The sequence below is a fragment of the Chroicocephalus ridibundus genome, chromosome 3, assembly GCF_963924245.1.
Source record: "Chroicocephalus ridibundus chromosome 3, bChrRid1.1, whole genome shotgun sequence".
Classification (NCBI taxonomy): domain Eukaryota; kingdom Metazoa; phylum Chordata; class Aves; order Charadriiformes; family Laridae; genus Chroicocephalus; species Chroicocephalus ridibundus.
Genome location: NC_086286.1, coordinates 42601984 through 42629460, shown reverse-complemented (window position 1 = coordinate 42629460; position 27477 = coordinate 42601984). Strand labels below are relative to the sequence as shown.

The window sequence follows — 27477 nt, the reverse complement described above, 5'->3', positions numbered from 1 at the left end:
CTCTTCAATATATTCATCAATGACCTGGATGAGGGGATAGAGTGCACCCTCAGCAAGTTTGCCGATGACACAAAGCTGGGGGGGTGGCTGACACACTGGAAGACTGTGCTGCCATACAGAGAGGCCTGGACAGGCTGGAGATTTGGGCAAAGAGGAACCTTATGAAATTCAACAAGGGCAAGTGTAGGGTGCTGCACCTGGGGAGGAATAACCCCATGCACCAGTACAGATTGGGGGCTGACCTGCTGGAGAGCAGCTCAGCTGAAAGAGACCTGGGAGTCCTGGTGGACAACAGGATGACCATGAGCCAGAAATGTGCCCTTGTGGCCGAAAAGGCTAATGGCATCCTGGGGTGCATCAAGAAGAGTGTGGCCAGCAGGTCGAGGGAGGTCATCCTCCCCCTCTACTCTGTCTTGGTGAGGCCACACCTGGAGTACTGTGTCCAGTTCTGGGCTCCCCAGTTCAAGGACAGGGAACTGCTGGAGAGGGTGCAGCAAAGGGCTACCAAGATGATTAGGGGACTGGAGCACCTCTCTTATGAAGAAAGACTGAGGGATTTGGGTCTCTTCAGTCTGGAAAAAAGACGGCTGAGGGGTGACCTTATCAATGCTTTTAAATACCTAAAGGGTGGGTGTCAGGAGGATGGGGCCAGGGTCTTTTCAGTGGTACCCGGGGACAGGACGAGAGGTAATGGGCACAAACTTGAGCATAGGAAGTTCCACCTAAACATGAGGAGGAACTTCTTTACCCTGAGGGTGACAGAGCATTGGAACAGGCTGCCCAGAGAGGTGGTGGAGTCTCCAACTCTGGAGACATTCAAAACCCGCCTGGACGCGTTCCTGTGCAACCTGCTCTAGGTGACCCTGCTCTGGCAGGGGGGTTGGACTAGATGATCTCCAGAGGTCCCTTCCAACCCTATGATTCTACGCCAAACAGCCAGGGGGACAGTGGGAGATGGCAGGAGGAGCTTGGGGCTGTGGCTTGGTGGACCTGCACATAGTCCTTAGAGCAGCATCAGAACAACAGTAAGTTGGAGCTGGAGGAGGGCTGGGTGCCAAGTATTTGCTTGTGCGCTTCCCTGCTACTTAAAGGTAGTAATCCACCTGCACAGTATCATCCTGGCTGGTCAAAACAGAGAGCAGGAAACTTGCCTGTGCTGCTGTGTATGTGGGAATCCCAACTTGCATTGCCATTTCCTGATGGAAGGGCTTCTGCCTACTGCCACCAGCGAGGAAGGAGATGATGGCTTCCACTGGACCATTTTTCTTGAATACGTAAAAGGAATGCTATAGCATGGCTTACAAATTACTCACATAGAAGATGTCAGAATGTCTTGCAATTTTAACCTGAATTAGGCCAACTTGTGGTTTTCTGACTTTTTTTTTTCTGGGCGTGCTGCTACGTCCAGAACACTTCATCAGCCAGAAAATCTCGTGCTGTAGCCAAGTCCTGGCTCCAGCCTGCACACCTGCATTTCCAAGGCCTGGACTAGCCCAGCTCACCTAGATGCTGCTATGGGCCACTGCCTGGGCTTGTGGCTGATTAGGAGTCCCTGCCAGGGTCTGTTTTATCGTAATTGCTTTGACCTGGAACATGGTGCATGCTACATCCCAGCCAGCCACTGCACCTCTGTTTCTCCTCTTTGACAGATGCAGACCAAATCATAAATTCATTTTGTGCAGTGAAAGTAGGAAAGACTCCTTCCATACCATCCCACCAAAAAAAAAAATTGATCACTCATCAAACCTCAGCTAGTGCGGAGGCTTGAGAAAATTGACCTCTAGTGGTGTATAGCTAGGTAGTATTCCTTCATCATTTCCCAGGATTGCAGGCTTCTCTGCTGATTCTTATGAAGAATGGTGCTTCAGTATATATAGATATATATGTAAATATAGCATAACTGCACAGATTGTGTACAATAAAAACATCGGGGCATATTTTGTTGAGCCTTTCTTGAGGTGCATGAAGTGCTGTGACTGACATGGATTGATGTGTACCTGTTTTGCATTACTCAGAATAACTGCCTACAAGGGAATGGAGTTTTCCCTGGCAAACTGTATGATTGTAGCATCCTTCCCTCATATGTCCCACGACTGGATGTACACTTAGCTTGCCCTCACCAACAAGCTGCTCAGGAACTCTTTGAACAGCAAGGAGGAAGGATTTTCTTGCCTGTAGGGCAGAGGAGAGACTAATTACTCCCTTTTCCCGAAAAATAAGTCTAATCTCCTGGAGCTGGGTCTAGACTGACAAGGACACAGTCACACGTGGCACCTGAAGAGGGGCAAAGATGATGATGACAAAAGCACAAAGCTGGGGAAGGAGGTTCAGCAGAGCAAAGGAGTACTGTCCCAGAGGCAACAGTGCTCCAGGGCAAAGCAAGAAGAGTTGGCCAGTGGTGTCAGCTACCTCTGCCTGTGTGCATTTCTGTGCAGGGAGCTCAGCCAGGTAATAGGAGGGGCAGAATTGTATCCCTTACCACATCCTCAGCTCGCGCTCCTGCTTTTTGTTCAGTGGCAGAAAAGTTGCAGTCCGTCTTCCATATGCTTTCCCCACCAACAAACCTACCCCATGTCCAGCCCTTAGTGGAGTTTTACAGACTGTAAAACCTCCTTAGTGGAGTTTTACAGACTGCAAGCAGCAGTGTGTAACATTAGCAGGATTCCTGCTGGGACCCAGTCCCACTCAGCTACTCCTAACATTTAACATTCCCAGCCCCTCTTCTCTTCACTTGCAAGTTCTGCTTCGTTATAAATAGTTTCAGTAAGTTTAGAGTAAGTTTGGTTTACATTTTGTATATAGGAAGTCCTTAAGCCTTTTATTTCTTTGACAAACAAATTGCAATCCCCCATTCTGGAGACCTCCAGAAAGAAATGGGAAATTCCTCCAGGGAAATTAATGTCTCAGTTCTGGAAGCCTGGGCACAGGGACACTGTCAGGGTCATAGTATGGGAAGTGATGCAGAAAATAGTGGTTTATCGGTCCCCTCCAGCATATGGAGAATTTTGTGTTACAGCAGGCATCTGTCAAGGAATTTTTAGAAGTAGCAAGGGTATCCCTCTTAATTTGCCCTTCTCCATTCCCATAGGCAAACGCATTATCTGCAGCAAGCCTGGGCAGTAGTTGTAGTTCCACTGGGGCTTCATGCTGACATACTTCGCCATCTGCATCCCCTGGCTTTAAGAAATACAGAGCAAGCTCTGGACAGAGCAGGCAAACAGGATCCTGGTGAGGATGTGAGAGACGGGTTTAATGCAGCAGCTGTTCAGGCTGTTATATCATTATGAATCAGGGCAGATAGGTATGAGTTATCAAGTACTGAGGATACAGAGTGACCTCTGTGGACTGGTGCGGGGGCTGTTTGCCCAGCACAGACCAGGCAAAATAATGACATCTTGCAAGAGCAACCAGAAGTGACAGCATTAAAATGGGTTTGATGACCTAGAAGGATGTGTACCGCGAGGGAAAGAAATATTTTTTCCATTGATGAAGAACCATATTTGATCCAGAAGGGAGGGGAGTGGGCAAGATTGACTGTGACTCCAACACCTCCAGGGAGAGATAACTGGGACAAGAACTTTGTCAATGGTCCCTTTCAAATCAATGACACTTTAATATGAACTGTGTTTTGGAAGCAGTGTGAACTATGGATTTAAACACCTTTGGATATACTAGGTGATGAAAGGCATTGATTATTTATGGCTTTTTTTCCAGCTTGACACGGCATCCTCCATAGCCTGCTTTGTTCTATGTTATAGTGTCAGTTAGATTAAGATTTTTATGAGCAACTAGAAGCTTGACTGCTTATCAAGGCAGCAATAATTTCTATACTTACTTTGTTTCTCCACAGTTGAATTACTTTGTTAATTGCCCCATTAGTTTTCTTAGTTTTGGTTCCCACATGTATTAAAACATCTCTGAATCTATGATAGATTAGAATGCCATGGCATTTAAAATACCATCTACTAAACAATCAAAACCTAGGTAATATTCAGGATATCTTGTTTCATCAGGTAAAGTTACTGGCAACTTGTAGCTCCATTAGTTGCTGCCAACTGACTGTCACAAACTGGATATACTTTGCATATTGGTATATGGTTGCATTTTCAACTTTGAGGTTGAAATGCACAGTTGTTATATCATTTTTAAAAATCTCTAATGAATTTGTCAACTTCTAAGTGAAATAACCAAAATATTTCCATTGTGGTTGATCTGAACTCTTTTTATTTTTTTTTTTATTACTAGCTTAATTCTATAAAGTAATCTCATTTCCATAGCCAATGCTGGAGTCAAGATAGTGCTTAATTTTTTACATTACTTTATTATATATTTTGCCCACGTTACAATTGTCTTATGTAAAGAAGACAAAAAGGAAAAACGGTGTTTAATATTTTTGTGTCAGAATTTGAAGTAGCTTTTGCACTTAACTTTGCCACAGCCTTCGTCACACTGACAGCCTGTATTTTATTATCAGACATGAAATCAATTACCTGATTTTTCTAAAACTATTTGCTGACGGTGGTTTTGTTCTCATGGTTATTCACACCACGTGCCATGGGGCTGTGCAAGGTTGTTCTGATTGCTCTACACTGAGAGCTCCATTCTGTGTATCTATTTTTAAATATAGTCCCTTTATTTTTATTTTCTATTAGTTTTACGTAAGGCAGTTACTGTGATGGAAATTTTTCAGGTAATTTTTCAGCTCTCACAGGTACTCCCATTAAGAAAAGAGGTATGACAATAGGGTGAGGTTATGCTCTTAGTCCAAGGTTGCTCCCATAGATGATGATGAGTGTCGGGTTTTGGTTTTGTTGATTAACACTGTTGATGGGGTTTGCTTGTTTATCTGGATACCACATGGTGTATGCTGTGACGAGCATAAACAATAGGGAGCAATGATATAGCTAGTCCTCAACAATTCTGAAAAACATGAAAGAAAAAGCTTTTGCTGTTCTTGAGCCTTCATTTTTGCTTCTTTGAGAATGCTTGAAAGTGGCCTTTGCAGAAACCAGTTAAGCTTTTCTGTTCTTGTATAGGAAACAGACTAAAATTCAGATTGCCTACGTATCATCTGTGATAACATGGGATGCTTCTCATCCAAGAAAGGATTATCCCTTTACTGAGTCTGCAGGCCATAGGTTGGATCCCCAGATTGGAGTAGGTACCACTGTCAGTGACGAGCTCAGTCTGTTCATTTCTTGGGAACTAGCGTGTACCAAATTTCATGAAGCTGCATCTTTTGTCTTTTCATTCAATCTGAATGGCTAAATTCAGGTGACACATTTCCGATTGGTGCCATCAATATTTTGTGTCAACCTGTTTTTTTTCAGATTGCAGTGCAGGAATGGGTTTATCCCTTCTCTGGAGAAACGAAGCTGCTTTATAAACCTCTTGTTTTTCTTGAAAATCTGCTTGATTTGTCTTTACAGAATGAAGACTCTTCGATGAGCAGATATCTTAAATTATTTCATTATGTATCACAAGACACAAAGAAACAACGCTGCATATTATGCAAGCTTACAGCTTAATCATATTTTTCCTTCCTTTTCTGGTATCTAATATATTGATATGATACATGCTATAGGAGGTACAGAGTAGAGAAAAAATGTTTCTCTTGCCTCAATATTTTGAGAGTATGGCATACAATTACTGTTTCAGCATATTAGACTGACTGTACATTAACCTTCCTTTGGAATTAAGAAGGTCACTAGAAAAAAACTAATGTATGCCTTTTATTCTATAGAGCAAAAAGGTCTTGCCAGTAAGTCAGATTCAAATGGCCTCAAGATTGTTTTCTCTCTGTGTTCCTTTTTCTCAGTGATTTCCTTAAAATAGAATTAGTTAAAAGCTGTAAGGTTTTCTACTTTGGGGTGGGGCAAGGTTTCTGAATTATTTTTAAGTCAATCAAGCTCCCCACACTTAACTTGAAGGCAACATGAACAATTGTGGGAGAACAATTTAGGGAGTCGCATACTTTGCTTTAGAGTTAGGAAAGAGAAGCGGAAGTATGGGAACACCTTACACTGATATCATCACCAAAAATTCATTTTATGACACTATACTGGCTTTTCCTTTTTCTTCTGGAAACACAATGTCATGATAAAACAGACGAGCTTATTTGAGAGTGTTTGAGCTTTCACCTGTGCTGGTGATGCTGAGTATTGTGACAGCTTTTTAATATCTTGACCTAGGTGGCGGTACATTTAACACTTGCTTAAAAGCCTAATTAGATCTCATAAGAGCTAATCAATAACCTCCTCAGAGTTGCGATTATGAATTCTCTTATTGGTTTTTTTTTTGCTTTGTATTTAAGCAAATATACATTGCATGCTTCTCATTAGAACTACAGTGAGATTTGGTTTTGGTTTTTTTTTTGGTTTTTTTTTTCAATTCTTATGCCCTGATTTCCAGTAGTGGTTTTGTGAAGGATTTTGGATGAGGTTAGATGAAACAGTGAAAAATCAAAGACAAATCTCTTCTGCTTTTTAGCTCATCTCTTTCGTCCTTTTGCCCTGTATACCTAGATAATAAATTGGGAATTGCCCTTAAAGGGAACATGGTATTCTTCAAGAATAGCGCTAATCTTACTTCTTACCGGGAAACTGTTCCTGCATCTTTCTAGGATTTTAACTCCATATTAAAGCTGCAAGGAATAAGATCTGTTTAGCTATTTTTGCTTGTTGGTGAAACCTTTCTTTTTGATCGTGCAGTAGGATCACTTTTTAAGCAGGGACTTCACACTTACTTTTTTGTACCTTTTCCACCTCTGGCTGGCTCAGATATACCTCAGATATACCTCATAGCTCAACCCCCTTCTCACCTCTCCTCTTCGATTGGCGTTGTATGGCAAGACAGAGTGTGTTACTTGTGATTTTCGGGATGGTGGGAAGAGCTAGGATTTGTGAAGGATGGTCATAGGGCTTTATGGAAGAGTGTTGGAGCAGTGAGGGGAGGGTGGTTAAATACTGTAGCTTGGATCTGTGAGCAAAAAGAGAAGGTTCACTGAATTCCAGTGGAGATTGCAGGGGGCTTTAAGACTCACATTTTCTCATGTGTCTGCCTGCACAGTCATGTCCCCTCTCGTGCCCATTGCCTTCTTAAAAATGTTCCTTTTTCTTCATGGCAGTCTTTGCATCCCATTCCTGGTTTTTCAACTGACAGAACCAACGTTGCTGCCTGCCCTTTGGGTTGAAATAATGGCTAGCGGGAAAGAGAAGAAAAGGTGCTGGAGTACGTATCCACGGGTACAATTCTGTACTTCCTGCTCATAAGACCCAGTTATTGAATGGGGAAGTCTACAAAAGAGCTGTTGATAACAACACTTTTAAATAAAACCAGAAAAACAACATGTAGATGACTCTAAAACTGTCTGTCACTGAGTTGGGGTTACCCAGTTGTGTCCCTTGTCATTTCAGACTGACTAGTTCCATGAGGCAGCTCTCTGTGAGAAAGAGTTCCTGTCACCAGAGACCTCAGGGGTTTCCTCACACCTGCTTGTGACCATAACATAGTACCATGAAGAGGGGATGCAGTAATTAATGAGGTGTCCACATGCATATGGGAGTTTAAATATAAAATTGACTATATTTATTAAAATACTTCTAGATTAATGTTTATAAAGATTAATGTTTCAGGTGCGTTCAGCAGCAACACTAAGTAATAAAATCAAGTCCACTGGTGCTTCTACAAATCAGCCCTTAATTTTACTCTTTACAGAGCATGAAAAGAGTTCCAGAGTTTCGCATTTTGTAAATAGATTCATCAGGCTGCAGTGGGACTCATTTAAATCTTTTCCTGTAAGCAGCAGACAGATGCTGTTCCCCAGCATTTTAGGTGGTTGTTTAATGTTGGCCTACCTGTTCTTTTGATACTCTTTTTTCTGCGCATAGTTTATCTTCAGTGAAAGGAAGGGTTGGCTTTTTGAACCATCAGAGCAACTGGCCCCAAGGAAGAAAAGAAAGCAAGCTCATAGAGTTAAACGAATGGTAGAATCTAGCAAATTGTATCAACTAGAAATCACTTTTTAAAATGCTCATTACTCAAGAGTCTGGCAGAGCCACATCTATTTAATTGCTTCTGTTCCCTACAAAGACTGAAGCTGTGGTCTTTGAAGAAGAAATGTCACAACTGAGGCAGGTGTGCTGCTTAAGAGCTGGCTTCAAATGGGCCTCAGAGTGCCGGGGAACAGTCTGGACAATCTGAAAAGGAACAATTCAGTCTGAAAGAACCAGCAGAATTAATTTGGGACTCCCAGCTCCCTGCCAGTCTTACTTAACAGGCAGCGTCTAGAGCTTTATCTAGTTCATGCTAAACAAACTGGGAAAATAGCAAAGGATAGTACAGGAAAGGGAACTGATAGTGAATACACTTTTCAGTTAATGTATCTGAGGAATGCATTTTAAGACATTTTGTCTTCTTATTGCTTATGTGGTAGGAAAATAAATGAGAACAAGAAAATGAGAAAAAAAAAGTATATCTGAAGCATTTTAGCAGCATAAAAATGGAAATAGTATGTCATCCCTAAAGGATGCATTTGAGGGGATAAGTAGGTGTAGGTAATGGAATACTTTCTGGCATGGTATGTTTCAATATTTATTTATTTCAGCCATTAGAAGAAATCAGATAATTTTGTCTTTGGTATTATGTATTGTTTTTCTAGTTAGTAGAATAAGTGAGTGAAATCTTTTATTCAATCAGAGCGTAGGTATTTCAGTCCTAAAAACTGCTAAAAAAATTGCTCCACAGGACAACATGAAACTTTCATTTATCTACCCATGGAGCAGACTCTCTTTGTACAGAAAGATTTCAGTACGTTAGAGCATCACATCTGCTGTGTTAGCTGCATGTCTGATCTCTTGATGCCCTTCTTGAAGGGGTCGTTTTAAACCTTTATCCATTACCTAGCCTAGAGCTGGAATCCATCTTTTTCTCCCTCCCAAAGAGAGGTTTAGAGTGAGTCATAGAAGTCTTCAGATAACTGACCGCCATGGTTTCGGCTGGGATAGAGTTGACTGTCTTACTGGCAGCTGGCATAGTGCTGTTTTTTGGATTTGGGATGAGAATAGTGTTCGTAAAACACTGATGGTTTTGGTTGTTGCTAGGCAGTCAAGACCTTTCTGCTCCTCACATTGCCATGCCAGCAAGTAGACTGGGGGTGCACAAAAAGTTGGGAGGGAACGCAGCCAGGACAGCTGACCCCAACTGACCAAAGGGATGTTCCATACCACATGACGTCATGCTCAGTATATAAAACTGTGGGAAGAAGAAGGAAGGGGGAGACATTCAGAGTTATGGCGTTTATCTTCCCAAGTAACTGTTACGTGTGATGGAGCTCTACTTTCCTGGAGGTGGCTGAACACCTGCCTGCCAATGGGAAGCAGTGAGTGAATGCCTTGTGTTGCTTTGCTTGCATGTGTGGCTTTTGCTTTACTTACTAAGCTGTCTTTATCTTCACTCACGAGTTTTCTCACTTTTACCATTCTGATTCTCTCCCCCATCCCGCCATGGGGGAAAGTGAGCGAGCAACTGTGTGGTGCTTAGTTGCCAGCTGGGGTTAAACCATGACACTGGCTTTGCCATGATGAACTGTGTTGAGCATCTTTGACTTTCATCCCTAGAGGGACAACAAGAGATCTAGGTAATAGCTTATTAGGTGTTCACTCTTCTCACACAGAGTCTTTGAGAGGACCACAGTGTATTATATTTTCTTCCATGGATATGGCTCTTAATCACAACTTTCTCTCAGTTCTTCGAAGAAATATAGATTATCTAATACCTAGATTAAACCATTGAGTTAATTTCATATCAGGATCTTTCTTTGCCAGGACTCTTGAAACAGGTAAGATTAATGTATACTATTTTCATGGAAGGCAAAGCTTGAAAAGGCTGGATGGCTGTATAGTCCCAGTACTGTAAATGTTTCCCTGCTTTCCCCTGGTTAGTTCTTATTTCTACAGAAGGGTCACTCATCAAGCCAAGAATATACAGCTATAAATATTCCTTCAGCATTTCTGTATTGCAAGTTGTAGTGTACAATTGAAGTGCCTGATCTCGAGAATTAAGCTCCAACAGTCTACACTGGAGAATGGATCCAGGACTTCTTGAAGTCATTGAAAAACTCCCATCAAATTTAGCAGTTTGAGAGTAAGTCTTTAGTGCCCCTTCTACAAGGAATCAGGTCCACTTAGATTTAACTATGCTTTTTGGAAAGGAATTAAATGTGGTTCGTAGTGCTTAAGCACATAAAAGGCAGGGATTAGTGTCAAGCTATGAAAAACTGCAGATTGTCCTGTCTGGGGACTGAACAGGTCTCATCTTCCTCAGTGAGCTCCAGTCTCCAATCCATTGTACAGGTAGCTGCCCATGCTTCCGTGAGGGGAATAGAGTCAGAAAGAGGAATACAGGCCTCTCGTCTCCTTATGTGTCCTCTGGGGGAGTTCAGTACCAAACACAGACAGAAAGCAGCAGGCACCTGTACCTTTATAAGGGGATGCACCTCTCTCCTATATGAAAAAGAACTTCCTTATAATTGGGTCAATCCACTACTATATTGAAGTCCTTGTAGCCTGTGCTGGGTTGACCCTGAGCAGCTGCCAGGCACCCACCCAGCCACTCTCTGCCTTCCTCAGCAGCACAAGGGGAGAAAATATGATGAAAAAGCTCATGGGTCAAGATAAAAACAGGGACATCACAAAGCCAATGTGTCTTTCAGTTCTGATACCCTTTGCCAGAAAACAGACATTTCTGTCATGAGGGCAAGAGAGTAAATGACAATGTCGTCTGTAGACTGCAGCCCCAGGGATTCTTAAAATATTGGGATTGTGGAAAACTAGGTATGGATTTGTTATGTCAGTGGAAACAATGTCCAGTGGTTTAATGCTAGTCAGAGCTGTTCAAAAACACTTTTAACACCAGATGAGCTTAAAGAAGAAAATAAATCTGTTCTGATAGAGAAGAGTTATGCTTTTATCATCATGTTGAGAACACAGAAGAGACAGCCATGTTCCCTATGGTGTCTCTGTGGAGGCCGTGGGGCTAGCTCACAAAATGCTGCCTCCTGAGAGCTGGTTTGCCATCTGGAGTTTGGGGCTGTATTTAGTCACAGGAACCAAAAGGTCAACTCCATAGCACTTGATTTCCTATATCCTGTGCTTTGGAGACAAATGACATTAATAAATGGGCAAAACAGTTCACTATTTATCCTGGTTTCCTTGACAGGGAGCTTTTTTTTGAGATGGACCTCTTCCTCTCTTTACATTTTTCTCTTCAGAATTTATTTCCTAGTACTTCACTTACCCCAAGTATGATATTTCTGGCTTTAATGAGATATAACTGTGATAACTTGTGGTTCTTCTTTCCCCATTCTTTGAGATTGAGATATAAAAAGCAAATGCAGAAAATTGCTCCTTTCCTTTCCCTGAGACTGTCTTCCTTTCCAAACTGTTACAATAAATTATTTACCATGAGACATATTCACTGTGCATGTATCGTAGCCATCTCTCTATTGCTGGTTCTCAGCTTTTCATACATTATGGCTAACTTAGTGGACATGAGAGCACTTAGGTTTCCTTGGATGCAGGAAGCTGGATGAAGTGACTCAGCCCCATCTCAGGGCAAGCCTGGGCCTGGGTTCACCTTGCTCCTTCCACTGGCACCATGGCATCCAGGAAGGGCTTGTGGTCCAGAAGGAGCTGGGCACACCCTGAGCAGGGTCCACACCTGGACAGCTAGGTGATCACGCAGCTGAGATGCACCATTACCACCAGACTTGGTGTAGCTGCAAAGCCATAGCAAGGCCATATTGCTAATATAAATGACAGATTCTACATTTAGAGTGGGGTTTTTTTTCAGAATAACTTACGCTTTTTCAAAGTACCTTTCCTGTCTGCCCTTTTATCAGTTTTGGTGGTTCTGCTGTTGCAGTTCTCAAATTGGAAATAAATCAGTTGCAACGGCTCAGTGAATCTTTCTTTTTCTTTTCTTATGTTTCTTTTTTGCAGATGTCGCAGTAGCTGAAATTGAGAAAAAGATTATGGAAGCTTTTGAGGTGTTTGACCATGAACGCAATAAAACTGTGGATGTCAGGTTTGTAAATATCTTCCCACAGAAATATTACAGTATCTAGTACAGAGATAAATAACTCCCTAAACCTGCCTCTGCTCTATCAGAAAATGTAATTGAAACAGTCCTTTTGTCCCTGATTGGGCAATTATGTCTTTGCTTGTTTAAAAGACATTTTGCATTGTTCAGTGGTTGAAACTGGCTTGAGAGAGGGATGCTGGGACTGGTGGAGTAAAGAGGCAAGAAGAAACTGCAGCTAGACAAGAAGTCTAAGGCCACAATTATTACTAGCAAATCTCTGCTCTGATAGCTCATTTGATGCTACAGGTCCCGGATCCTGTATGGATCCCCTCGCTTTCGGGACAGGCCTGGCACACCAGGGTGTGTCCCTGCCAGTGTGTGTCACCTGCTCTCAGTAGATGTCTCCAGCTGAAATGCATCCTGCATGTCCCTCTTCCTCTGGGTTAATATGGGAGTTGGATGTGGCTCTGACAGGAAGGTGTTTTTAGGAGACTTGGAAGAAACTTGCACGTAATTTGATTATATAACATAATAATAACAACAACAACAACAACAACAATAATAAAGATGATCATACTTGATTGCACTAAAAGTCCATTTAGCCCAGCACCCTCATCTGAGCTACTTGTAGTTACCTGGGGGAAGAATATAAGGAATTGAGCAAATATGCAGTATTTCTTGTTGGCTTTCATACATCTGCCACATTATGATTAGAACGGCGCCTGATTTTTCTTGGTCTTATGATAAATAGCAAACAATTGTTCTCTATTAATCTTGTTGACACCATTAATGATTTCATAGCCGTCTGTCACATCCATCCTCCACCACAGTAGTTTAAGGATGAAGAGTCTGGATGTGTTTAATCTCTTAGGAGATTCTACTCCATAGCTCTGGCCATTCTTTTTTGTGCTCCTTCTTGTTCAGCTTTCTCCTTTTTGAAATAGGATGACCAGAACTGGGGGAATGGGATGCACAGACGGGAGTCAGGAGGGAGAACTGCATGCACTATACCTTTTGTGTGCGATGTTATGGAAATACAAACAAAATGTATGTCTGAGGGAGTAAGAAAAAGTTCAGTGGAAGATAAAAATATGGACTGTTAGACTGATCAGGGCATAATTGGCTACAAGATACACAGCAAAAGGCAGTCCAATTTAAAAATTCCTAAATAATCTTAATTCTGGTATTTTAAAAGTTTTAATATTTGACATTGCTACTTTAACTTTGTTTTAGCATAAGCATCCCTCCACATAGCAATATGGCTTTTGTTAGAAAATACATAAAACACATATTTATGTCTCACTGAGCAGGTTCTGAAGTTGTCGTAAGCTGTAGTCATTAAAATTTACTGAAGTAAGTTTTCATATTTCCAGTTACTATTTTCACAAGAGTATCACCAGAGCTTTCAGTTATAAATCAATTATTGAGTATAGACACTGCAAAGGAGCGTGAGAACTGGTGAAACTGTTGTCATTAGACATTCCTCACAAAGTCAAATTGGAAAACATCTTTAGATGTTCCAAACATCTTTTCTACATTATAAAACAGAGGCAAGAGAGGTGCAAAATGTTCATGGGATGGTTTTAACAATGCATGCTTACTAGTGCCTCTAAATTTAAGGAATTATGGGCACTTCACGGAAGTGGGCTGGGCAATAGGACAGGCCCTGGCTGCTGGGTCCTGCCCTGCCATCCACCACGGGGAGCCCCTGCCACTGCCACCCCACCAGCCCTGGGGAGCCCCAAGCCCTCACTGCACCATGTTGGACTAGTTGCTTATTCCTTTATCATTTACCTCTGCAGTCCTGGCTAAATAGCTGTAAAGTTTGCTACACTCCTCACTCTATTATTTTATGGATATAGAGTTTGAGAAAATGTTACAACAATGAAATTATACAAATAGACTGTTTTAAAATGTATTCATTCAGTCACTAAGTCATAACATGTGAGAGGAGACATTCAAAAGCTTATTTAACATAATAAATGCACAATTTCACATGAATTTTTATCCTAATACAGTTACTGACAATGAACAACAATTTATTGTCTAATTGTTCCTAGGTTCATATTGTGGGGCTGTATCACAATAATGGGATTATTAATGGCTTATTATCTTGTATCAGAAGGTGGCAGTACAGCACAATTCTTAACCACAATTGCAGACGTATGAATGTTGCTGCCTGAAATATCAGATTCCTGTGAAGAATATGGAAAATTACCCTGGCTTGAGAGGCCAGCATTGGTATTGCATGACTCCTGATGCAAATAAAAGTTAGTAAGAAATTAAGCATGAGGAAGACGGTATTGTTTCATGCTGCTTACAACACACTCTGAGTCAAGGGCTTTCATGATTTTGCAAATCTAGTCCCTGAAAGTTTTATATGTAGGGTGAAAACTATTGCCCAAAATTTTGTTGTGTCTGTATTACAAAATCTGTATGAACATAAACTCCTTTTAATCATCATTTTTGTATGCTAAAAACTACACAGCAGAAACTGCAGCTGCTGAACTAAGTGAGAGGAAGTGGCTGGGAGGAAAATACAATTTCCTATCTGGGTCCTTTAAACTTCACGTTATTACCAAATGTGACATGACTTCTTTGACCACAGAGACTTCAAACAACATCCCCATGCTGGCACATGCACGGACTGTCAGAAACAGCAACCAACAATGCCAGATTTTGTAAAGTCTTCCAGGGCCTGGCTTACCTTAGTCACGTCGCAGTTTTGCTGAGTGTGAGGTGAGGCAGGAGATGATGGCAACCTTCCCGTCTCTGGCAGTCTGGAAGAGTAGAAATAGTGTGGGACAGCAGGGAGGCATGATTTGGGTTGGGTGTTTCTCTGGGGCAAGCAGAAAATATTTACACGTACCTTTTAGCTGGAAAAGATGAGGGAGTGCAGGAGTGAGAGCATCAAATACGGTATATCCACACCAGAAATAGGATGCACGGACAAGGATTACAAAAATAGGACTTAATCTCTGACCTCATTGAGGCCAATGGCCAAACTTCCATTCGTGTCCACAGGGGACAAGGTTTCATTGAGTCATTTGAGCAGATGGCTTTGCTCTGTAACAACTGTATGCATGAGACTGGGTTTTGTTTTGTAACTGTTTTTGTGCAGCCAGCCTTATCCTCTCTTTCGTCTATTGTAGTGCTTCTCACATGTTTTCAGTCACCACAGGAGCTCCATGGGACCTCTCTGAGAAAGCCAAAGTCTGACCCATCTAATTTTATGTGTGCTTGGTGTGCTATGTTTGGGGCCCTACTGTTGTAAGATAATTTTACAAAGGTCATTGCTTCTTGTATCTACCATTTTTATTAGGCAATCTAATTTTTCCACCAAATGTACTGGTGAAGATGAAGAAACCACAGAGGTTTGATTCATGGGAACCACAGCACTGTGGGCGCTTATTCACATTTGAATTTATGTGTTGTAGAATTGGACTGAAAATCACAAGCAATATTGATGTTTCTGTTATTTTGTTTTCAATCATACCGTAAGTCTCATTAGTACTCTCTTCTACAGCTTTACAGTACTTTTGTTTCTAGTCTGTGATGTTGTTCATCTCAAACTTTTTTGAGGCATTGCCAGTTTGGTCAGAATTTTGTTTAGAGCCTCAGAACAACCCCATCAGGTTCAGCAGTAAATGCAAGCTATGAATATAATTTGCAGCATAAACAGTGTGGTGATTAAGCCCCTGTGTTGGTCTGTTTGGCTCTTTCAGAGCACAGCAGGGGCATAGCAGGGCTGCCTCCTTCCTGACCTTTTGTAATTGTTCTTTCCTGCAGTTACAACTTCTATCTTTATAGCATTTAATGTAAACATATATTTTATTTGTTACCTTTCATCTCAGTAGGTTTTCAAGTGTTTTATTAACTATATACTGAAACTAAGCTTAACAATTAGAGGACAGCGGTTGAAAAGTAACCTGCACACAGTACACTGCAACACAATGGTAAGAAGAATTTTTTTGGAAAGTCACAGGAACAATTATACTCTTCCAAAAAGCTCCAGAATATTTAATGTATGTAAAAATAGACATTGCTTACTGAGACATCATCTTAAAAGTCCACATACATATGCGTGTGCATGCTTGTGTGTTTGCACATGCACACTCCTAAACGCAAGCTCTGAATTGGTATCTGGATTCTCCACAGACACTCATGTATTGCAGATTTACTGACAGAGACGATCTTTCTTTCTTTCAGAGAGATTGGTTCAATTGTCAGGTCACTGGGTTGCTTCCCAACTGAGGCAGAACTACATGAACTGCTTGCAAAGGTAAATGTTTAGATCTTTTTTTTTTTTTCAATCTTAAACTTGCACAAGTTTGGCCCTTCTGCCTTGCTGTGTGGGAAACCTAAGCTCTTTTCCCACAGTTTGGAAGTGTCATGGAAGCAATTCAGGGAGGCAGGCTGTCTCTCAGGTTGCCCTGAAGCCAGCCTTTAGGCTGATGAGGTAACAATGTTGATGGGTTGAAATGAGGAATCTTAGACTCTCTTTTACCCCAGAAGGTCACTGTGATACTGTGCCAAGGTGGAGTGGCTTTTACAGAAAATGGAGTAAAAATTGCTTTTGGCCGATGAAAAAGGATGTCCTAAACCTCAGTCGGATTAGCATATCCAAACCCTGACCATCTCACTCTTCTGGATGTGCCATGAACACACACTGGATGATTAAGCAATAAAAATTAGTTCTTGAGCAGGTTTTAAAATTATACATCAAATTCCAAAAGTACACAGGGGGAAGACCTGCTATTTTTTTTTCACTGGGTCCCGTTACTGATATCTTATAGCCAGACCTCTGAACTTTTTGTCCTTCGTGAGGTCTCTCCCAGTCTTGAGATTTCTCAATTATAGGTAAGTAATCTTTTCTTGATTACTTAAGCCTGTAAGTCAGAATCCAGACATAAAACTTCACATGACCTAGTGGTTCTCCCCTTCTCCCTGTGATCTGCAGGGGTAAGGAACTTCAATCACATTTCTCCACAGTTTTTTCCACTCTAATTTTTGTCTCCTTCCCTCATGCTTGTAATAGAAAGGATGGTGTGGTGGTGCCTTGTCAGGGTATGGTTAATAAATGGGACAAAGAAGTGGGAAAAGGACTTCATGTGCTTTTCGCAAACTGATATGATGCTTTAAGGAATAGAAGATGTTGGGCCTGAGAGATGGGGGAAGTATTTTTCTCTTTTTCACGTATAGGTCACGATACTGGGAATTGATCTCTCTTACTCTTTTCTTCCTGTCCCCAACAAGACTTTGGATGGTTGCAGTAGTAGTCTTTCCTCAGTAGGCTTCTTTGGTCTCTTGCAGATCAGAATTTAGTGTTGTCGTGGTTTTGGCTGGATTGGACAATCAGAACGGCAGACAGCCCTCCCCCCCCCTCTCCTTAGAGAGGAGAGGAAGAGATAAGGAGATTTACGAGTTTAGAAAAAGAACTAAACTACTTTAATGAAAATAAAAATAAATAAGAAAAGAGTAAATAATAATAGAATAATAAAAATTAAAGAAAAAAAGAGTATACAATATATACAAAACCATATCCAGCTCCCAGGATGACGATCGTGTCACTAGCAGACATAGGGAAAGTCCCAGACTGGAGTCAGCGATGGACAGGAGCTGAATTCCAGAACTAGAGTCAGGAATGCTCGGATCGGGATCAAAGGCAGATGAACAGACAGGGTCCTCCTCAGACATCAGCCATTGAAGAAAGAGTGAGCCAGAGCAGCCTTGCCCCTTTGATCCCTCAGCTTTTATACTGAGCGTGATGCCTATGGGATGGAATACCCTGTTGGTCAGTTTTGGGTCACCTGTCCTTTCTGCTCCTCCCTGCAGGTGGGACCCCTCTACGCTTCTCCGCTTCCGACCCTCTAACGGGGCAAGCAGCGAAGTTAGCTGACCTTGGATGTTATAGCAATAAGTCTAAGCAAGAGCCTCTGTGCATACCATTTCTTGGTATAATCAGGTCTTATCACTCTGAGAGTGAACGGTTTCTGAACAATATGCTGTTAATTTCAGACTTTAGTCAGTTAGGAGAGGCCCAGCTAAAAAGTAAAATTACAAATCAGAAAATTGGTTCTGTTTTACCTCAAACCAGGACAAGTGTGAGAAATCTTGTGCTAAGTCTTGTGAATATGACACAGCTGCTTCAGATGAGGAAGTGCAAAGAACCGTCAGAGGAGAAAGATCTTTTAACATGATACTGCAGTCTGTCTGCTCTGGTTCTGTACTCTCAGTACCAGATTGTCCCAGCGCCCACTGACAAACAAGACAAAATGGAAAGAGAAATTATGGTGCTTAATATAGATGATATTTTTAGTGGCCCACAGAGATTTTTGTTTGCAGCAAACGAACAGTGCAACTGACTCAAGATACAGAATTGAGAAAAGGAAAAGGATACTTTGACCACCCTGCTAGATCCAGGGGAATCAGGAGAGTTTAAGGCCTGCCTCCCCCTCCCAAAGAGACTGGACTTTCTTTTTTTTTTTAAAATCAATTTTCAGCATTACTGAAAATTTGAGATAAGTAGTACATAACAACGTAGAATGCAATGCAGCTATGAGGTGGAAGATTCTGGAGATACAACAGTACAACATGTATGCAATTGTTGATTACAAGGATATTAAAGTACAAATACTGCAAGAAGAAAGAATATATTCAGGAGTAATGGTTAACATTAAAGATTGCTGAACTGAAATTTAAATCTCAAAGAAGGTTTTGTGGTGCCTGTAAATGAAAGGCACCTTGGCATAAGTTTAGTACCAGAACAACACTGTCTTCTTGTAGAACCCTTAATGTATTATGTTAATCACAAATATATCTTAGTTTATGTAAGGTACTATTACAATTGACTATGATAATAACCTTTTATCTTAATCTAGATCAAGTAAAAATTGTCTCTGTTGGCCAGTTTGTAGCCAAGCTACTTCTCCAGTATTTTTGCCCTTGTAAACTGTGATTAATTTCTGTTTCTCACGACTTCTGTCTCTCAGTCATCTCATCTTCCTATTAGCCTTATTGTAGCTAAACGAGCATACGTTGCCCTCAAATTATTCATATCTGCCAAATCATCATTCATATAATTATTTTATCTCTAAAACTTATCATATACTCTTTCCTATATTGCCTTATCCTAAATGCTGGAGTTAATATAATATCTTTAGGCCTAGTTACAAAATTAAGATTAAATTATAATCCTAGAGATGGTGAAAGATAATCTGAGGGTTACTAGAATGCTTGGAGTCTGAAATCCCAGGTTCAGTGCACTGCTCTGACACAGATCTCCTGGATAACTCTGGAAGATGGTTTTCTTTCTTTGTGAGTCAAGTTCCCAAATGTTATGTGGACAATAATAATACGGCTGCGAGAGTAAAGATACAAAACATAATGGATGCTACAGTACAGTTGTTACAGGAGCTGTGGATGTACCCAAAGGAAAAGAGATACAGCAAAACTCACAGTTTGACCAACCAAATACTGTTATTGTCACAGTCACTGTGAAAAGAGGAGGAATTACAGAAAAAGGAAAACATCAATGGGAAATGAGCTGTAGAACAGGAGTGAATATGAGGAAGAGTAAGAGGATACATACACCTGCAAATCTGAATACTTACTGACATAGGTGAGGTTAATATATTCAATTTATTCACCTATCTATCCAATGTTAGAAATAGGATTAATTTTAACAGTTCAAGATACTGCTGGGCCTGTGGAGCCACTGAAATGGAAGCTGTTCTTTCCAGGTCAGAGGAAGCTGAGGTTGCTCATCACCTCCCAGGTCTAGGTTCATTGTCAGGAAGGACGGTTTTCTTCTGCAGACTGCTCGCTGAAGGCAAAATACAAATAGCACACCAACATAAAGAGGCAAAGCTGGATGATATTTGTCAGTGAGGGCTGACGCTTTCACAAGTATTTGTTACGTTGAGCTCTGAAGTGGTCATTGGCAGTGAGTTCTTCTGGAATGAAAATTAGGATGACCTTCAACTGTTTGGCTGAGCAGAGCTAATGTTTTTTGGCTCTTAAACTTGGTTTATATATTTTAGCATCTTCATGGATGTTCTGCGTCCTTGCTTTTGCTTGTTCTGCTTAATATAAGACACATCTATCTATTTGCAATAAATAGCTACCCTATTTCTTTTTCTGTCTCTGTGGACTTCTGACCTAATACTAGTTGAAGCACAAGATGTTCCCTAAAACATGCTGTGTACTTTTACATCTCAATATTTGTGATGCATGGAATAGTTCAGTGTATTGACTGTTATGTCACTGCAAAGAAGTTAAGTTTTGTCAGGTATTTTGTTACATCTTTTCAATCAAGCAAGCAGTAAAACAAATGATTCTGTAGTGGTAAAAGATACCATTTGATTTAGCATGAAGCATGCAATGGCTTAATTTCCTTGCTAAAGATCTCTTCCACTAGGCTCACCAAACAGAAGGGAAAAAGTTCTTTTTCAAGCCAATTTCCACTCTAAAGCAGCAAGAGGTGGTGGCTGCCTGCTTTTAGCAACCAAAACCCTACAAGAGCACTGGAAAAGAGCATGCAGCAGCAGTTGTAGCTCTCTATTTAAGCAACTGGATGTATCAGGCATCACCCCCAGCTCTGAACCAGCTCCCAAGAGGAAGATTTCTTACTTCATCTTTTCCTGGCTCAGTCAGGAGATTTCAAATCAGTGCCTATTTGAGTCTTCTTTCAATCTGAGCTGTGCCTGTGGAGAGCCTAGCAAGGTGTCGCTGCTGTCATGTGAGACCACAAGGCACACATCCAGTTTCAACACAGACGGGAACAGGCTAGCTCCATTAAGAGGGCTCCTTTTTGGGAGTAAAACTTGAAATTTTCAGGAAAGGGATGCATCGGGATGATAGGGAGCAGTTGCTCATCTCCTGCAGAAGTATAGGAATGTAGCGAGAATGCTGCTAGAAGTCCCCAATGTTTTGGGACTAATTTGTTAATTTGTTTGGGAGGCAAAAGGAAGCTTTTCTTTGTGTAACGCTTTATGGTCTGCCTTATGACTGTTTCAGACTGCCCTCACTCAGTCTGCCTGCCTCTCTGGTCCTTCCCCTGACGACTCTCTCTGGCTATGAAACATGTGGAGGCAACAAATTCCATCCTTGAGGTGTACTAGACTGGGGTTATGTCCAAACTAGCACATTAAATATGCCCAGAAACATCCTTGGGTGTTGAAGCCAGCTGGCACAGAACAGCTCATGTCTACCCTGGCAAATGTTTTATGTGGAGTGGCTGCGCAAAGCAGCCTGCTGGAGAACAGTCCCTAAGGTCCTAGCCAGGCCTGGTGACTGCTGGGGGGAGCATTAGGTGGCACAGGCCAAACTCATGCCAGGGAACGTGCTAAAGGTTTGCTGTTATGGGTGGTCACATTACACTGCTTGGGAATGTTCCACGTCCTGCTGGACTTCACTAGTATGAATGCCTCTGAATTTAAACCTCTGCTGTGTTATTGTGGGAGATAAGATCAGTTACTAGGCATCCAGTTCCTTTGCGTGAATGGTTTCTAAGCACAAGAGGGCAATATTGAGTTGTTGAAAGTGTCTATAATAGCAGGGCTGTATTTTGCCTGGGATATTATTTCTTCCTCGAATTTCCCTCTATTTGATCACAAGCATTTCACTCAGATGTTACGGTGCCATGTGATATTAAAAACCTGATATAAATATTCAAAGTCTAACTCTGTAATTTTAATGCAGGAACCACCCCAATTTTCTGGTTTTCATATTATTTTGCTAATGAGTCATATAACCTGCCATACTTAAGTTTTATTTTTAGGTAGAAGAAGAAGAACCGACCGGATACGTTCATCTGGAAAAATTTCTTCCAGTGATGACAAAAGTACTACTTGACAGAAGGTAATGGAAAGTGGATTTTCTGTGTCTGTAGTTTATTCCAGATTGACAGGGTTGATTCTGAATAAATACATCGACAGTAATTTTATGTAACTGCAAGAAGTACAGGGGTTTTTTTGTTATTTAAACTCAGTTTACATTAGCTTGATAGCTTTTGTTTCAAAATTACTTTATCTACATAAAATTATGTTGTACAGATGATATAAATAATACCAGCTTATAATCATGAATTGTGATAATGTGTAGCTTTTGTATTTTTAATGTGAATCAGAATTAACTTGCTATTCAACATGTTTTGTGCATCTCTAAAATATTTTAAATGCAAATTAAGTTCATAACCATTACTTTCTCTGAACATATGAGTTACGGTTACTGAGAAGCACAGTCTGTTACAGTGTATTTTTAATAAGTTGTATTAAATCAGCTTCATATTCATGTCTCAAAGTGACAGCCAGGTACAGTTGAATGTACACAACTAGCACTCTAAAAGACTGCTGATCCAAAAGTCTAGAACAAAACCGCATTTCATTGTTCAAAGGTACATAGAAATATTTGCATGTACACAGGAACTTGTGCTATTTTGATATTTTGCACTAAAAGCAAGATTACTTATAGGGAATTTACCTTTCTTTTTAAAGATGGTAGCCAAGGGTTTTGGGAGACTCAGCCTTGGCCAATACTGAGAAGTTATTTTGCACACAGAGAGCCTTTGGTAAGAGTGTGTTCTACACATAGAATAGCTATAGGATTTCCCAAAACTGTCTCGCAGCATCCAGAGGCAGCAGGGTCCACCTTGGGGCTGAGTTTGAGAGTTTTTGTGCCAGTGCCTGGACATGGACCAGCCAGCAGTGTTTGGGTCCCAGTGTGCCAGCGCAGGTGCCTTGCCTTCCCAGGTTCCTGCACCTTTGCCTTCTCTGGCCTTCATGATACATTTCTGGCTCCACACTGATGTTCACCCTTTCACAAAATTATACCTTTCTACTTTGGGCTCTCTTCTCCTACCCCCCACCCTCTCCACACAAACATACACACACATACAAAGAAAAAAACCAACAAACCCCACACATTTTCCCCAGGCTAGTGCAGGCTTGTCAAGACCTACTTTATCTTTTGGGGCACTATGTCCACAGTGCACTTATCCAAGGGCACATGAGATTTGGATCACAAAAAACAAGGCCTCTTCTTAGTACATTTGATTTTTAGATAGTAAAAGAGCAAGGCGGGTCTGGACAAAACAATCACGCAGTTAGAACCTCCCTGGCTTCAACAGCTTCTCTTTAGTGTTCTTGGGGGCTGGTGAGAGTCTGCTGGGATATAGAAGGTCTCCATTGCTGCACAGGGTTTCTTTTCCAGCTCTTTGGACATGGTTTAGTGGTGAACTTGGCAGTGCTAGGTTAATGGTTGGACTTGGTGATCTTAAAGGTCTTTTCCAACCTAAATGATTCTATGATTCTATGATTCTGAAATTAGGCACACATATGTACACGCACATGTGCCCACTTCTCCTGTCTCTCTGGAACTGTTAGTGACAGACCTTTTCTTTTATAGCTGCCAGCATTCTTTGCTGATCATCAGCTCATTAGACTGTCGAAGTCCCACTAGGTGATCTGTTGCCTACCTACAAGCGTACCTGGACAAAACTTTGTTTTCTTGGTTTGGCCATCTTCTGTTCAGGGCATTGGCTACATGGAATGATTCAGCTATTATTGATTCCTACTAACCCACTCAGCCAGCCCAGACATGCAGAAGCCCTTCATCTGGCTCCTTAGCACAAGGAAAATTCAACTGGAGTACAATAAAAGAGCTGAAGATCTGGACAGTTTCAAAAAGTCAAGCCGAAATTAAATGGTTGATAGACAAGCTTAGTAAATTTTCATAGAAATTAAGTTTTCCCTTTCTTTCAGTACTCATATTTTATTCATTCATAATAGTAGAGCAGCCTGGCAAACAGTGACTTAACTTTTCTGATTCAATGGTTTCAGCTACCAGCCTATTCCAGAAGATGTTCTTCTACATGCATTTGAGGTCTGTAAGTAAATATTCAAGTACATAACTGCTGGAAAGAAGTTGCTGATTCTTGAATCAATATGGTTAAAACCACAAGTTTTATTCTTTTTCTTTAAAGGTTTTGGATGAGAATAAATGTGGGTATATTACTAAAGAGGACGTGATCAAATATTTGACTGAAGAAGGTAACATGGCTTTTGTAATATCAGTATTGAAGTAAATAAACATGACGTATGTATATGGCACCTTGAGGTCCTCATTCTGCTTGCCAAAACTTGTGGGAGTAGATACATTGTCTTCAAACAATGCTGTTGCCGTGATGAGTGGCTGCAGACTAGAACACTTCACTGGTGAATAATGCAGGGAAACAACATTTATGTGCCTGCTTGCAAACGTTTTAAGATAGAGGTTATTATTAAGAGTCATAATTCAGTCTTGTGTGGATATTTTATGATTCTGTGCACATCTCTGTGCTTCCTAAGGATGTTACACTTTCTGTCCACCTGTAGAATTGTAGTTTAGATTTCCAGATGTAGTTCCAGGTAGTTCCAGTGCTCATTCTTTCCTACATTATCTTGATCTTAATTCTAGTGCCGTATGCAAACAAAGAGATTCAGAGACCAGATTTAAGTGGTATATCATGTAATCCTCCATATCCCTTGAAGAGCCTGCTTTTCTTGCATGTCTGACTCATGCCTGCCTCAAGTACAAAACGAAGTGCAGGCTTTGCACAAGTCCCCCTCAGATGGGGACCTTGTTCTCAAAGAGGGATGCAGTAAGCCATCAGCAGCTTTGAAGCTCCTAAAAGAGAAAAAAACTGAAGACTGTCATAATGTAAATACCAGTGAAAGGATAGCTAAATTAGAGATAATAATTCTAATGTACACATTAGAAGAATTCACTCTGGCAAAAACGGTGGTTTCGAAATCCCTGTGGCAGAGAGGAACAGGCTGTTTTGGAGTCTGTGAACTAGAAGGAGAGATCGGAAGATCCAGGCCCTCTGTCTCCTTTCCTTTAGACGAGCTCGCTTGGGGTGCAGGACTTATATTGGCAAAAGTGAAGGAATTGGATCCTTAGTATTGGATTGGATCCTTTTCTCCTCTGTGTGAGCACCAAAAGGAGATCCTTGCATGGGAAAAGGGGTGTAATTTGTCAGCCCTGGAAAGAATACTTAACAAGACAAAGTGTTATTCTCTGCTGTCTTTCAGGTGAGCCCTTTACTCAGGAAGAAATGGAGGACATGCTCTCCACTGCTCTGGATCCAGAAACAAACACTGTTCGCTACAGAGACTACATTTCAATGATGATAGTAGATGAAAGTTAAGATCTTCCCTTTCAGTGTTCAAGATGCCTTATGGTAACAGCAGTGTAGCTTTGCGGTTAGTTGAAATACGTATTTTAAAGTATAACAAAGCTCAGCTTGTGACCTTGTGCTTGTAATTAAAATAAAAACTGTGTAGCTATATTTCTTTGAGTTCTGTATACATATTGAAATATAGTCACACCTGGAAAAAGAGCTCTTGACAGAAATACTGTGTAAGGTCTGGAAAAGAAATCATGGAATTTAGTTTGAAAAATACAGGAAAACTAATGTTAATGGAGTCAAGAAATGACTTTACAATTGCTTCTGAAAAACTAATAGAAAACGAGACCTGTGAAAATGAGTAATAAGTAGGTAAGTGACTACCTTAAGATGACTAAAATTGCGAAGGCATGCTACTAAGATAAAGCTTTTTTATTTAAATGTAATCCCTGTTTGTATTTAACTAATAAGGCATCAGATAGGTTACTACTTTTGAAATAATATAATAGATCAAATAAATTTTCTACAATTTCTAGTTTTTGTCAAATATTTGTGCTTTGTTTACTGTAGGCAATTAAACTGGACCAGTTAGTTCCATTTTATGTTACTCATCCATTGGCACATGATATTTTGCTTCCATTTTAAACATGCAGGTAACACTCAAACCATTGCCATAGTCAAATTTACAAACAAAGTAATCCTTGAGAACATTTCTGCTACTATAGGCAATAAACAGTTCCCTTTTCATAACCAGTTTGAAAGTCAGGAGCTAAAACTGTTCAAAACTTAGGATCAGAGGACATTTGATTTTCATAAACTGATGAAGCACCATTTTTTGAAAGATATTAGTGTAGAATACGTGTCTCAACTACCCTTGCTAGAAGACCAGCACAGACCTCATTTCTCTTCTCATTTCTAGCTTAATCATTTTCTTGAGTGTTACTGTACTGTTGTCCTCTAACTTGAGTTCGAGCTCTGTCCCCTGGCGTTCTTACTTTGTACATCATCTTCTAACAAGTGACCAGCAGTTGCCCTCAACTGAGGACGTCTCAGCTTGTAGGAGAAGATTCTGCGGTCTGGTCCCCAAGGGCACCATCTTGCACTTTGTGCTCCACACCTTCAGCCCCATTTCTGTTTTTCTACTCTTCATCAAAGCCGGTTTCCTCCTTTACAGTGTCCTACCACTCCTCTGTCTTAACTGCATATCCCAGCTCTGTGTCATCAACAGACTTCTTCAGCTGATGAAATCCGGGGAAGACTGACACACAGAGGCATTGAATGCCTTACCCTCTGTCAGGCAGTTCTAGTGGCAGAGCTGAAAACAGAGTACAGGGCTTCTCATGACAGGTCTTCTGCTCTACCCATTTGTTTCACTTGTGCTGGAAGCTCAGCGGAGCTGTTTTCAAACATAGCTGCAAAGGAGCTGCTATGCTTTGCGAAGAAGAGATTAGCATGGTCTAAATGTGGTGATGGAAGCAATCTGAAAGAGGCAATTTGTACTTCTCTAACACAAGTTGTCTTTCAATGATATTTTCTTAAACGGTAAGGCAAGAAAGAGTTAATGCAGGTAAACATTTGCCTAGGTATAAACTGGGTTTCCATCTGGAAACCACTGTTGCAGTGCTCCTAAGACTGCAGTGCACTCTTGTTAATGCATTTGCTGTGTATTTCATTTCTTTGTCAGTAAAAATGAAAAACAAAGGTAATCATTACTGTTATAATGTGTGAAGATACAGGTTTCTGAAGATTAAAGCAAGAGCAACAAAGGCCCATTAAGAAAATATATTTTTTTATTAGTCGTCTTTAGTCTCTCTTTGGAAGCTGAAATTATTTTCCCTAGATGAATCCTTCTTCCGTTTGATATACAGTGTGTTGTACTGGATCACTAACACAGCTGGCGTGAATACAAGTTTCATTCATATTCTGCAGTCTGGGAGCCACTGTCAGCCTCATCCTGGCTGTCAGCAGGAAGATGCCTGTTTCAGGAAATCATTTCATAGCTCGCAGGGCTCCAGAGAGAGCACAATTTGTTTCTAGCGGTGCTACCCCAGAGGCTGCCTCAGCTACTGCTGTATCAAATCAGGATGCCTGTGTACAACACAGTTACAATTCATAGTGCAGATAGGATCTTAACATATATCCTTTGATGGTATATATAATTTCTTATCTTACAGTCTCAAATGCAAGGGAAGAGGGTATTCCGGCAAGTAAAAAGTGGGATTGTGCCT

At 41.0% G+C, this 27477-nt stretch overlaps 1 protein-coding gene across 1 annotated transcript in view; it reads left to right on the top strand.

The window, feature by feature from the left end:
* Positions 1-25745, top strand: part of EFCAB2 (EF-hand calcium binding domain 2) — a 35524-nt gene extending 9779 nt beyond the window's left edge. The window contains exons 2-7 of the mRNA XM_063331011.1: positions 12000-12084; positions 16291-16363; positions 21863-21942; positions 23922-23964; positions 24065-24131; positions 25155-25745. Coding sequence (XP_063187081.1) covers positions 12000-12084; positions 16291-16363; positions 21863-21942; positions 23922-23964; positions 24065-24131; positions 25155-25270 — 464 coding nt within the window. The 3' untranslated portion in view covers positions 25271-25745. The remainder of the gene's footprint in view (positions 1-11999; positions 12085-16290; positions 16364-21862; positions 21943-23921; positions 23965-24064; positions 24132-25154) is intronic.
* The last annotated feature ends 1732 nt before the right edge of the window (positions 25746-27477 follow it).